Source organism: Haliaeetus albicilla, chromosome 26 (assembly GCF_947461875.1).
Source record: "Haliaeetus albicilla chromosome 26, bHalAlb1.1, whole genome shotgun sequence".
Taxonomy (NCBI): Eukaryota; Metazoa; Chordata; class Aves; order Accipitriformes; family Accipitridae; genus Haliaeetus; species Haliaeetus albicilla.
Genome location: NC_091508.1, coordinates 7,581,451 through 7,594,326, shown reverse-complemented (window position 1 = coordinate 7,594,326; position 12,876 = coordinate 7,581,451). Strand labels below are relative to the sequence as shown.

Below are 12,876 nucleotides of genomic sequence, written 5' to 3'. Positions count from 1 at the left end.
TTGAAGTTGACGTAGTTCCTGGCCTTCCTCCTGAGAACAGGAGACACAATGAATATTCAGTTATTGTTCTTGTCTGTGTAATCAAGTGGTTTATAATACCGTGAGCTACAAACTATACTGACCTTTTCACAAAATCATACATGTTCCAACGGAATGCATTGTTTAGCAACGGCCTATGTTTGAAATCTTCATGCATCCAACTGAATCTTTTGCCTGCGTTCTTAGTCCGGTTACGTGCCAGTAAGCAGATAAGCAGCACCATGAACTGTCAGGATCTGTGCCAAAAAATGAATTAAAATTTGATTGCTGGGTTTGCATTATTTTAGCTTAAACTCTGCTGGATAATTACTAGCAGTTGAATTTGTGCTTTTGTATCTGAACTGCAGTACGGAATGATGTTGTGCGAGACTGGTGGTGCCCAACTGTAGCTTCAAAATTTGCTCATGAAGAAGGTCTTACTCCTAAGCTAGTGTTGATGTTTCAGCACCAGAACATGAACAGGAGAGCTCCCTGTTCTCTGAAGGACTAGGGTCATCTTTCTTCTTCTCCTGTACTTTTCTGCTAGTGTTAGTTGGGCACCAGGAAAGCTTGGAGAAAACCACATCTGTGGTGGCTTCTCTTGTGTGGCAAGTTTCAAGGACAGTGAACTGTTTTCTGAGTGGGGTATCGAGGCCTCTGACGTACTGTAGACATCTGGGTGGAAGATAGTGGATTCTGGGTGATCATTGCATGTTCACGGGATGCAAGAACGTCCAGGAATATAACAGGAGGTGTAATTTCTGCATAGCAGTTTCCAGTTGAGCACTCAAAAGAAGCTTTCTTCCTCTTCGTTCCAGTTCAGTTTGTTCCAGTCATCACTGATGACTTAGTTTTGCTCTTATTTGGGTGATTCTGGGATACTGCAATGACTGTCTTGTGGAGGGTGCAACAATAACCATATTCACTAACACTGTTTTGTATGGAACAGCAAAGCGAAGTTTTTTTGTCAACAGTCTTGAGCGTAAATAGACAGTCCCATTGGCAGCAAAGTGTTCAGATGAGATATGGGGCTTTACCGCTGGTGGTTGCTTCTGGTCAGTAACGTGTTATGTAAATTAGAGATTCTTTGACTCTTTGCTGCTGAACTGAAGCTGGGGAGCTAGGTGCAGAAAAGTGGATGCTGTAGAACTTTTTGCAGTCCATCGTGTGCTGTTTTGTAGTTAGAATTTTCTTCTGTGAACTGAAAACATCCTTTATTAGGATTTCTTTCTTTAAATGGTAATCTGGAACAGTGGTTTATTCTGAAACTTGGCATGTCAAGTGGTGGTCTTACATTCTGGAAGATTTTATGATACCTCTGCAAATTACTGGGGGCATTTAGAGGAGTGAAATGAAGCATTGCTTGAGAATGGTATCGTTGTTTGAAGTAGGTAGGTAATAGTAATTAATGAAAGCAAACAGTCTAACAAATTTGAAGTCTAGCTTTAAGAATAAAAGGTAAGATGTAGAGCATATGATACTGTTCCTGCTCCATGTTTTTATTGAGAAATGGACTCTTTCTTCCACTTCATTGTGTAGTTGCTTTTCTGCCGTGAAGAAATAGCTAACAACAATTACTTAAGCCTAACTTGCCACGTTAATCCATTTCAGAATATACAATATTGTACAATATAATAGAAACGTCACAATTTTCCCATGGCCAAACATGAAAATTGAGAAAATTCAGGCTGAATTTAATTGCTTTAAATAACGTGAATATGGGGAGGCGTACAGTTAAGGCCTCCAAGTAACCTTAAGCCTGCCTTGATAAAACTAAGCATTTTAAGATTAGAAAGTCTCTATTAATCTAGCTGAAATCTTGAAGGGATTGACACTGGAGTTCTCTAAATTATTGACTCACATCTTTCAGTAAATTCTGGAATGCTGGGAAACTTTCAAGAGGACAGGAGGGATTAACTTTCTTATGGGTTTAAATTCTTTATGGGTGCAAGATTTGTTGACCACATCTCGTTCCAGGGTGGAACAATGGCTGATACAGTCCTGAATAGGAACTCAAAAGGTGATAGTATGAAATATGATTGTATGAAAACTGGCATTGTCCAATTAGTTTTGTTTTCTGTGAGACTATATATTTGGTTAAGTCAGTTGTGTCATCAGGATCTGAGACCTGTAAATTAACTGAGTGTTTCAATATTCTAATTGTAATAATTGTTATTGTGCAAAATCGATATCATGCTGAAGGAATCACAAATTATTTCAACTATTAATGAGAATTTGTAATGAAGGATATGTTTCTAATGGTCTTTCAGAACCTCAAGCCAAGGGTATCTAATGTTCATTAAAAGTCTAGACGAACAAAAGAAATTATTCCATACAGGTAGCAGGTTTATGGCGGGTAGCTCATTGTTATAGAGGGATCCCGATTGCCTAATAAACAATGGATGTTATGAAACAGTAATCATTTAAGTAGGACTCAATGTGAGGTTTTACATTTAGGAACAAAGGTGCGTATGTTAGTCTTAGAGGAGGGAGGATCGTGGAAGAATAACTGTGGATCCTTATGGAAACCAGTGTAGTGCTAGAATGGATGCTTTGGCTAAATGTGTGAATGCAGCTCTTGAGATTCTCAGTGAAAAATAGGGTGATTTTACCTCTCTGGTAGCATGAGAGTAGAAAATACTGCATTCAGAATACTGCGCTCATTTGAGAATTTTAAAAAGATCAGACAACTAGAGAGGGTACAGAGAAGTGTCAAGAAAGTTCTGCACATGAAAGAATGAATTCTGAAAAATTGAACCTTACAAAGCTTGAGTGGTAAAACCTAAAGGCACGGGGCTTCTCAGAACTGAGGCTGCTGCTCCAGGGATGTATTTTCAGGAGCAATGTTGATTTAAACAGTGTCTTTTCCGGCTGCTCATTCAGCTGCTTGCTTGATTTATTTTCTCATATGGAGAAAAAGAAAACACAAACAAAAACCTCTTCGTTAAGCTATAGACTAAAACCAGTTCACTTCTGGAGCAACTTTGTTGTGGGTTCTGGCCATCTCCCTGTGCTGCAGTTGTAAAACATACCACCGCTAAAACAGGAATTAATGCAGAGAATTGTTACACTTTGCCCTAAACAGGAAGTTGATCATGATGATCCCTCTGATTTGATAATGCACAGAGGCTCAGTCAGTTGATTCTATCAAAAAGAAAACAGAGAGGTAACAGTATGTAAGTGAGCTTCATAGGGAGAAAATCATAGGTACTGCGTTGTTTGTCAGTCTTGATGAGAAGCACTTGAGCTGATGGTTCCTGTTCAGCATAAGCCAGGTTCACTTGAGTTAGATAACAGGGCATGCATTTTTAACTGTGAAGGTGATCAGCTCTTAGGAAAAAAAACAAAGGGGGATGCTGGATTTGCCCCTTCCTAGCACTTTGGGATCAAGAGTGGGCGTTTTTTGGGGAAGAGATGTTTTAGTGCTGAAGTTCCTGTTCACATGCTGTCAAATTCTTGTGAAGAAAAATAGATCAGTCACTGAAACTCATTAGGAAATTTTTACTTTAAATGAAGAATTTGCTGTGTTCAGTACAGGGGACGTATGGTGAAATTAGGTAAATTCAGAGCAGGTTATTTACTGGTCTCCTCTGATCCTTAATTACCAGGAAAATATGAAAAAGGAGTATTATTTTACTAATGGCAGCTGCCACGTACAGCACTGCTGCGGTCACTGGTGGTATGGTCTCTGCGCTTCAGAAACATTGAAACATTGGAGTGTGCTTGAAGGATGATGAGAGTATCCTCTCCTTGACCCAGGCTCTTCCAGTGAGGGGTTTTCAACACTCATGCTGTTAAGCTCATTGAAAGTTTCAGATGAAGCAGTTTAGTCTGGAACTCTCTATATGGGGCAATAGTAGCAGCAGGTTTGGGGAGTTTTTGTCGGTTTTTGTTTGTTTGTTTAACTTGAGATAAACAGTGTCAGTTAGCTAAAAACCGAAATTAGAGTTTCAAACTAAATGCAGCTCCGTTCCCCAGCATTGAAACTAAAGCTGCCAGCGAATCCTTTAGGATGTGCTTTCTCTCAAGCCCAAATTACTGGATTGCATCTGGGAACTGGTGGAGGAGTGCTGCGCGCATGTTCGGGAGACCAGGTTGAGTGTTTTTAAGAGCCAGGGAGAACTTCTGGGATCATACAACGTGCCACCCTCATGTGTGTCTGAGTAAATGCTGTTCACTGAAAGTAGGTGCCTTACAAGTGAAAATGAATCTGAGCAGCTTGAGTGGAGAGTGTTGTCGACAGCCAGGGCAGCAGGCTGCAGGGATTGCTGTTGCAGCCGCAGAAGCCGCAGGGGAATTGCCTGGGCAGAGGCAGAGCCCCAGTCAGCTGAGGCTCCATGGCTGCTGATGGATGGAGCCAGCAGCGTTGTCCGTAGCTGGTCTGCTTCTGTTCTGTGATGGCTGTTAAATTCAGGTATTTTCTTAATCTGAGTTACATTGGGATTAAAATCTAGGTTTGAAAGCTGCCAGTTACAGGTCTGAAGAGGGCACAGACTGCCTCCAAAGGGCTGTGATAGGAGAGCTCCGGAAACAGTTGTCCACGCTGTCCGTGCCGCTTGCCAGTCGGACACCCTCTGGGAACATACCGCGGGATCAGACCAAAGGTTCATCTAGAACGTACTGTGTCTTGAGTGAAAATGGCAGTAGCTCTTGGGGCCGGGTGTCCTTGGATGCTGACAGCTGAGTATGACCTCACTACTGATGGATGCTCTGCTTCAAGGTCTGGGTTGATGCCTCCAAAGTGAATTGGAGATGTTGGATTCGCTGCCAGTGCACTGACCCCAACGCCCCATGCATCTCCAGCTGTTTGTGCAGTGCTGCTGGTACACTGCTTATTCTTGCCTGGTGCTGCTAGAGCCTCTGTGTCTGTTTGTTGCATGCAGTTGCCTCCATGGAGAGAAGACTGGTATCTCCTGTATGTAAACGCTGCTACCTATTCTGTGTTGATGTTCAAACCCTATGTATGGTTTCTGTCCTCTACCTTTGGGTCCCAAGGAGCAGCCGGCTCTGAAGCTTGCAAATCATCTCCAGCTTACCTGAGCTTTTATTTCTCTCCAAGTTTGGAGCTGGCACAGATACACTGGGATCTAGAGAGGCGGTTCCCACTGCAAGCTCATCTTTGGCTGTGGCTCTCAGATGGGAAGGATTTGTGGTTGTGTTTGTTCTCCCTTGCTAGTCTGCAATACATACCGGAGCCCAGTTTTGTCTCAGATGAGAAATACTCCACCAAGCTAATATTATTGAAGAGTTCTGCATGTAAGGTATGTTACTGTACCCAGCATCCCTTCTTAGCAAGGAGGAATTCAGTGTTTTTGTTGGAAGAATCACCTTTGCTCAAAATGATGAAGCAAGGACTGTGTTGCCACAAACTAGGTTAGCTGATGATTGGAGTTACCAACTAATGTTAGCCTTTTAACAGGGTCAGAGAGGGATTAGTTCCCGTTCAAAAGGAAGCTTTGTGGATGACCCACTGACACTGCTGGGGCGATAAATGGTGGCGCTCATCAGTTTTGCATAGATTCTGCCATCTGAGTTTCTTTTGAGTGTGTTTTTAATGTAGTCATAAAGCCATGAGACTAAAAGGGACCTCCTGAGTCACCGAGTCTGCTCCCTCCCGCTCGGAGGCAGCAATCATGTAACACCTTTGCAAAGGCAAGATCTTAGATCTGGGAACAAAGAATGTAGGTCACGCTCGCAGGGTGGGCATCCTGGGAAGCAGTGAATTGCTATAGTTAACTGAATGAATATCTGTTTCTCTGGCAAGAATTGCTAAGATATTCTTTTGGATCTTACTATGAGATGCTGTCTAGCAAAATAATGAAAGTGACATCTTTTTTTGTGTCTGACGTTGGAGAGATTGCAAGTAAAATGCTACTTGCAGTTTTCAAAAGATGTTGGAAAAAATAGGAGACATTTCAGAGAAAAGCCTGAGGAAAATCCTTATTTGCGGGGCTGGAAAGCTGATCCTGTAAAGAAGAGAAAAAAGCTATTTGTTTATTGAAAAATGTCTTGAAACAGTGCTTCCAAGGAGCGTTCATTAATAGCTTCTTGGACAGTAAGCAAACAAGATGTTTGGTTAAAAATGAGACAGGGATAAGGGAAAAAGAAAAAAAGTTGAAGCCAACTAACTTGTAGAACAGCTTACCAGTGACAGTGGTAATTTCTTGTTCACTTGGATTCAAGGGGGTGGTGGTGGTTAAATTTTAATTAAAGAGTGAGGTTGGATGAGGTGCAGGGTTTACCAGCTGAAATTACACGAAGCCTGCCATCCCTGTAACAAAGAATCTGGAAGAAGGAATATAGAAATAGTATAGAAATAGTTCTGCTGACCATTTGTAGTTTGCATTACTCCTTGAAGTATTAATGTGATTCTTAGAGTACGCCTTCTGCACAGCTAGATTTATCTATAAAGCTCATAGAAAAGTTTGAAATTTTGATGTCAGTCTCATTTTTTTGCATGGATTGGTATTCAGATTTATTCTGCTAGGTCTGGTTAAGAAATGCATGCTAACGTAGGCAAATGATTTTGCGTGTCTCTTGCAGGCTTCTAACAATCCTGTATAGACAATAGAAGGGAACAAAGTCATTTCAGATTAAGAGTCCAGGTGGTGCAAAAACTCCTGATTTTTTTAGGAAATTCAGGTTTTCTTGCTTTTTGTGTATCCTTAATCTTAGCGTTGAGTGTGGTTGTTGAAAGAAACTGAAATTGATCTTTTTAAACTTTTGTGTTGGTTTTTTTTTTTAAAGAAAGGGCGGGGGGGGAAATCCAGACCAGTGGCTTTTGAGGACCTTGCAAGTGCATGCTGGATGGAAATGGCTAGTCTCACAGATTTCCCAGACGCAAACTTGAGGGCAGTGGGCCTATAGAGTTGGTTTGTGTGTGCTCTTCTCTTCCACAGCAAAGCTCATCATGCAGACCAGCAGCTTTGCAAATTCACCTTGCCACGAAAAAGCTCCCTCTTGTGGTGCTCCTGCGTTTCCAAGGTGCATAAAGCCATTTCTTTCAAAATGCAGATGTCTCTTAATACTCCTTTTAATGAACAAATGAACATCACGTTTATCTTAGTAATGTGCTTCAAAATGTATGCAAGCTTTTTGTTGAGTAAACAATATACTTATTAAAGAAGGGTTGAAAGCATCTTGCTTAGGAATTGAGGAACTTGCCATACCCTGAAGTATAAGACGATAAATATTATTCTCATTGGTTATTTAAACTTTTGAGTAGTTCAGATGCTCCAAAATGAACTGTTTGTGACTTTAGAATGAAGCAATGGTAGTCAGGGTGGCCTGTTTACTACACCTGCTGTAATTTCTCCAAATGGTGAATGGCTATGTTATCTGTAACTGTCACTAGTGTCATATGAAACAGTTTGTGATAAATGGGATGTGCAGTAGTGTGTTTCTAAAGTCAGAAGTCTTTTTATAATAATCTGATATGACCTATTATATAGCATGCATTTCCCTCAGCTCTACCTGCTTAAAAATGTCAAAGACCAGAGTAAATTGAGCGTTACCTCTTGTTAAACCAATCTACTATATCTCAACAGAAGTTCTTGCAGTGACTTTTTTCTCCTTGCTGAGAGTTAAACACTTTTAAGGCTGTTAAATTTTTGTTCATAGTTGATGGACCCATCTGCCTGACAGACTGAAAAGCTGTCTAGTGAAAGTCCTGTATTGAATAGATCGAGTTACCAAAGCTTCTCTTTGTAAAACAGCTGACGTACCATCAAAGTGTTCCGGTGTGCGTAGTCTTCATTCAGTATCATTAAACTTAAAAACTGCAAGGTGTAGAAAATACCTGTTGTGGCAGCTTGTGTTGTCTGGAGTCATGTTACTTTTTTCCGATGAATTAGATAACTAGTGCTTTGCTAGAGCAAGTGTCTTTGGCCAAAAAGGAAAGAATTTCCCAAAATGTACACCAGTCAGTAATAAATAGGTGTGTGGATCTAATCAGCTAATTCTGGAGTAGTATGTTTTGGTACGCCACATTGTGAATGAGGTATTTCTATAAGATAATGCACATAAACTTCTTCATTTGATTTCGTAAGGGAAGGGGACAAGCTTGCTTCTGTCCTGTCTGAAGACAGGCTGCTTTCTAGCAGTGAGTCCTAAGTCTGTATCTATTCTGGGGAGCCTTGTATCTTTATTTCTTTAAGATTAAGCATGAGCTGGAACCTGCAGGAGCAGGTAGGAATCCTGTTCCTCCTGTTGTGCCCCAGTGGCACGCAGGCTTTCCTCTGGGCTCCTCCCCAGAGCAGCAGGCTCTGTGCCAGGGACATGTGGCCCAACGAGGAGAGTCTCCTGCACTATCCCTCTCCATTCTTTGGCTTTACTGATGGTCTGCCAGTACTTTATCTGCAAGCAATAGCCCTGAAGCACAGCATCAGGCTCAGTAACAGTGTCAGAGGTAGTGTCGTTGCCTGTGCGAGCTGAATTCTTCCTCCTGTTCTTTTTATTCCTGTTTCTTGTCCTTTGCAGATCCTTATTACAGGATCCGGTTTTAGGGTAATGCATGGCCCTCCTGGCAACAACCTTGGCTTATTACTTAGCTAAGGAGTCAATCAGCACATGCCTCTCTGCTTTAATTTAGTCTCTCAGCCTAAGCAAAGCACTTAGCATCTCACAGTTCTCCCTCCGGCAGTGTCCCCAGTATGTCCCAAGGGAGTTGTGTGTCATTACCGCTGTGTGTCTTCTCCTGGTTTGGTTGCCTGTCTTCTGTGTCTCTCTCTTCATGCACAGAGCAAACTCCAGGCTTGTGACTAATGATGTAACCAATTGGTTCAGCTTGAAAGTCAGATTTGTTGTGTTGAAGTATGACACTTCAAATCTTGTCCTAAATGTTCCCAGTCATGTTTCTCATCTTGAAGTTTGGGGGCCATGAATGACTCGTCAGATAGCACGATATTATAAAAGAATGTCAGACGTTTTCTTCATGAGACTTGCCATTTTCATTGCATTTGGTATTCTGGCAAACAAAAATGTAGGGTTAATTTTATCTAGTTGAAGAACATCATGCCATTGGACACCAGTCTTAGTCCTGTGGTTAAAAGACAAAAATGATTGAGAAGCATGTCCCACTGGTTGAGGATTGACCATCCTCTTGATAATTTGTCATCTTGATCCCCCTATTGTCATCTAACTTCCAGTTCAATTTTTAATTTCGGCCTTGCCAGGTTTTGGTGTGCTGAAGCTGCCTTGTAGGATCAGAAAACTTTAGAGTTCTGGATTAGTCAACATATGTTTGATAAAATGCATATATTGGTGTCCCTCTTTGCTCTTCAGGTTTTCCATGCTCTCGGTGACTCTTGTGTCCCTTTTCTCTAGTTGTGAAAATACCTGATTCTGACATGGGCTTGCTCTAGTGACAGGATGGGGTTGTCACAATATAGAATTGAGCCTGGATGCTTGTACGTAAGGTAATTGCTCTGCAAATTCTTTATGGTTGTTCTTGACACTAATTTTCGTATTAAGTATGTCTGCTAGAATAACGAATATTCAGCTTATGATGCTGGTCTTACTTCAGTTGCCTTTAGTCTGCAAGCATTGAGTAAATGTTGTTCTTTTTCCTGGTAGAAAGCTCTTGTCTTACTCCGCTATCAGTACCTCTTGTGTGTTATCTTCCTTCTGTAATTAGTGATAATAAGATAGCTTTATATGTAATACATTACTGTCAAGTTTAAATCAAATCTAATTTGGTTTAGTGAAGCTGTGTATTGCCAAACCAGCTGCATGTGATAGATGTCGGAGATCTAAAAGATAAAATTGCTTTATAGTTGTATTTATAAATAACACTACCAGTTGCAGGTATTTTGTCAGAGTAATAATAATCTTTTTTTAATTGGTTATATTCCAGCTGTTCTTGAATGTTTGCAGACAAGGAATTAGGAAAAGAAGCTTTTATTTCTGCTTTTTAGTGCAGCTGCTGTTTGTTTCGGAGACCAGTGTTTATGAGTGTTAACTGCTGCATTTGTCCTTGATGAGTATTTAAGGTCTCTGCTAGCGCGTGTTAGTCTTCCCAACCGAGGCAGGCATTACAGTTTGGATTGTGGTTTATGAAACTTCACTTTGTTCTGTGTTTTGCGTGGTAACAATACTGAAGTTGTTAAAATAAGTGACATCCTATCTCAGAGTTGTAACTGAGTTTCTGTTACTCCCATTTAAAGTGCTGTGTGGGTTTGACTTGCACGCCGGTAGCACTTCCCAAGGAGTTCTCCTCTTGCTGTCCGGCAGACACAATCCTCAGCTGTTCTATGGTTCCCGTTTGGGAATGGGCCTGGGCAGGTGATGGTTGTCGTGAGACCAGGGCGAATGGTCTGTGCAGCACCTTTAGCTACTCCGCCTGGGTGGGGAGAGGAGAGGGTGGACTGGCTCGGTGTGTGGCTGGAAGCTTATCTTTTGGGACAGGTCCTTTACTCTCCAAATGTCATTTATTTTGTGGTTTCATTATCTATTTCGAAGGCACAACGAATATTTTAAGGGGTAGACAATGAAGCTCACTCGGCATATCTCATTCGTCCTGCTTTCTAGGCTTGCTCAACGTGAAGTAATTTGGAAACAGAAGTAGAGCTCACCAGAGCTGGGAGTGTGGTGGGCTGTGATAGCTGACAGGTTGGGATGCAGCCCTTGCGCTGGCCTCCTGCCACACGCTAGAGGGGCACATGCTGTGCCGCATAGGGCTGAGGAGGGTTTGGAAGCCACGGAGACCTCTTCCATGCTTTGGGCTTACCTGGCATTTGATTGTCATATGGAGATGTTTCCTTCATTTTCCTGGTCTTTTGATGAAACTCTTCTGTTTTTCCAGGACTGGCAGCCTCCGTTTGCATGTGATGTCGATAAGCTTCACTTCACACCAAGGATCCAGAGGCTCAATGAACTAGAGGTAAACTGTAAAGCTGAACATTGCTGCTTCTCCAAAATGTTTAAATTTTTTTTTGAGAGGTGGTGTTTTCCAGTGGATTGACCATGAGTTGTGTTCGACTTGAGCTGACAGCACTCAGGACCTCTGAACATCAGTTTTTAATGAGCACAGAAATTCATCTGTTTCAGAGCGTAGTTAAAAACACAAAGCATAAAAAGTAAAGTTAATGCTCATTAAAGGAACATAATTCAGGCCTTTTCCATACAGAGGTGCTTATAAGAGGTTAAACTCAAATTCTCAAGTGCCATAGATTTGTGTCTGTGTTTTGCACATATACAGCATCTTTTAAAAGTAGAAGACATGAAACATTTACAGAGTGCTTTAAAAATAACAAGCCATTTGGAAGAAATAATTACAAAATCTGGATTCAGTTGGTGGAAATTTGCTGTTTGCAAGCACTTTCTTTCACTGCTTTCATGAATTCAGACTAGAAGAAGGGAGTGGTGAGGAGTCCTGGTTAGCTCGCTGCTGGTATGAATTGGAATGATGGTGACTCTTTGCCTGCCTCATTTTTCTCATGATGCTTGTTTTCTGAAGTCCTGATGTGGTTATGTGAGGTGCCAGGGTAAGAGCTGGCTTTGGATGCTAAGACAGATTTGTGTGCACACAAAGTGGTTCGGAGCTCTCTGGAGTTTTGAGAACAAGCTAGTCTGTGTAGACATGGCCATTTTTTACCTTAAGAATAGAAAATGTGACGAAAATAAACTGTCAAAATTCAAGTCTGAGCTACTACTCTTTAACACAGCAACAGTCCAGTTGTCTTACTGTGTGAATTACTGTGCAAACAGACTAGTCAGCTTTCCCTGCCCTGACTGGTTTGTATCCATACAAATGTAACAAATGCAGTTGGGAGTGAAAAGGGATAACAGAAAAACCCCTTTTTTACGTTTGTTTTTTTTTGGGTTTTTTTTTTTTTTTTTTGTAATTAGCCATAATTTTTTTTTATTACAAATAAACCAAACTGTAAGAAATGATTACTTTTATTACATTAGTAAATGTAATAAATCCTAGCAATGCAGCTAGTTTAGGTAGTTTTTAGTATTAATAACTCATTGCTTGTCCTCAGAAAGTATTTTTCTAAATGCAGTAAAAGTCAACAAAAAGTGCCTTGAGGAAAGACTGGTGGTATCTGTATGGAATTTTTTTTTTCTGCATATGACAAGAGGGAAAAATGCAAAATTACACCTGCAGAGGGAAAAACCAGGCAGGCAGCTGAGGCTGCAGCTTTATAAACACTGGGATACAAAAGCTTAATCTGCATTTAGTATGCAGTTAATTTTTTTGTCTGTTTGTTTTTGTTTTTTCAGGCCCAAACTCGTGTAAAGCTGAATTTTCTGGACCAGATTGCAAAGTTTTGGGAGCTTCAAGGATGTACACTGAAAATTCCACACGTGGAGAGGAAGATCTTGGATTTATTTCAGCTTAATAGAGTAAGACTTTAACAAGGGAGAAACTCATCCTAAAAAGATGTTCTGTTATCTCAGTTTCTGGGATGGTATCACAGTTGTTCAAGGGAGATTTTGGGGTATATCTAAGTTGAAAAAAGTATTTCTTTGTTTAACATAACATAGCTAATGTGACAAAATAGTAGGAAATACAGTGTCCTGGGAGTTTTCATGTGAGCTAGGAGATCAAATTAAATTTTGAGCTCTCCTTTAAAGTTGAACTTGGGATACAAACTGGTCAGGAATAAACTTAGGCTTAACTGGAGAAAGCTTCTGAACAATAACAGTATTTCCATTAGAAATATAGGAGACTGTTGTGGTTTACCCCCAGCCAGCAACTAAGCACCATGCAGCTGCTCACTCAGCCTGATTCAGTAAAGAAGCCCAAGGAACCCTGCTGAATGAAGCTTGTAAAACTTCTGGAGGAGTTTATGTATTCTAATAGTAAGGGATGGGATTCACTGACCCCAAGGATATGTTTGCTCTGTTTTCTTG

The 12,876-nt window shown here is 41.0% G+C and overlaps 1 protein-coding gene across 1 annotated transcript in view; it reads left to right on the top strand.

Annotated features, from left to right (window-relative positions):
- Positions 1-12,876, top strand: part of KDM5B (lysine demethylase 5B) — a 58,305-nt gene that overhangs the window by 2,346 nt on the left and 43,083 nt on the right. The window contains exons 2-3 of the mRNA XM_069771579.1: positions 10,820-10,897; positions 12,244-12,366. Of these exons, the coding sequence (XP_069627680.1) occupies positions 10,820-10,897; positions 12,244-12,366 (201 nt within the window). The remainder of the gene's footprint in view (positions 1-10,819; positions 10,898-12,243; positions 12,367-12,876) is intronic.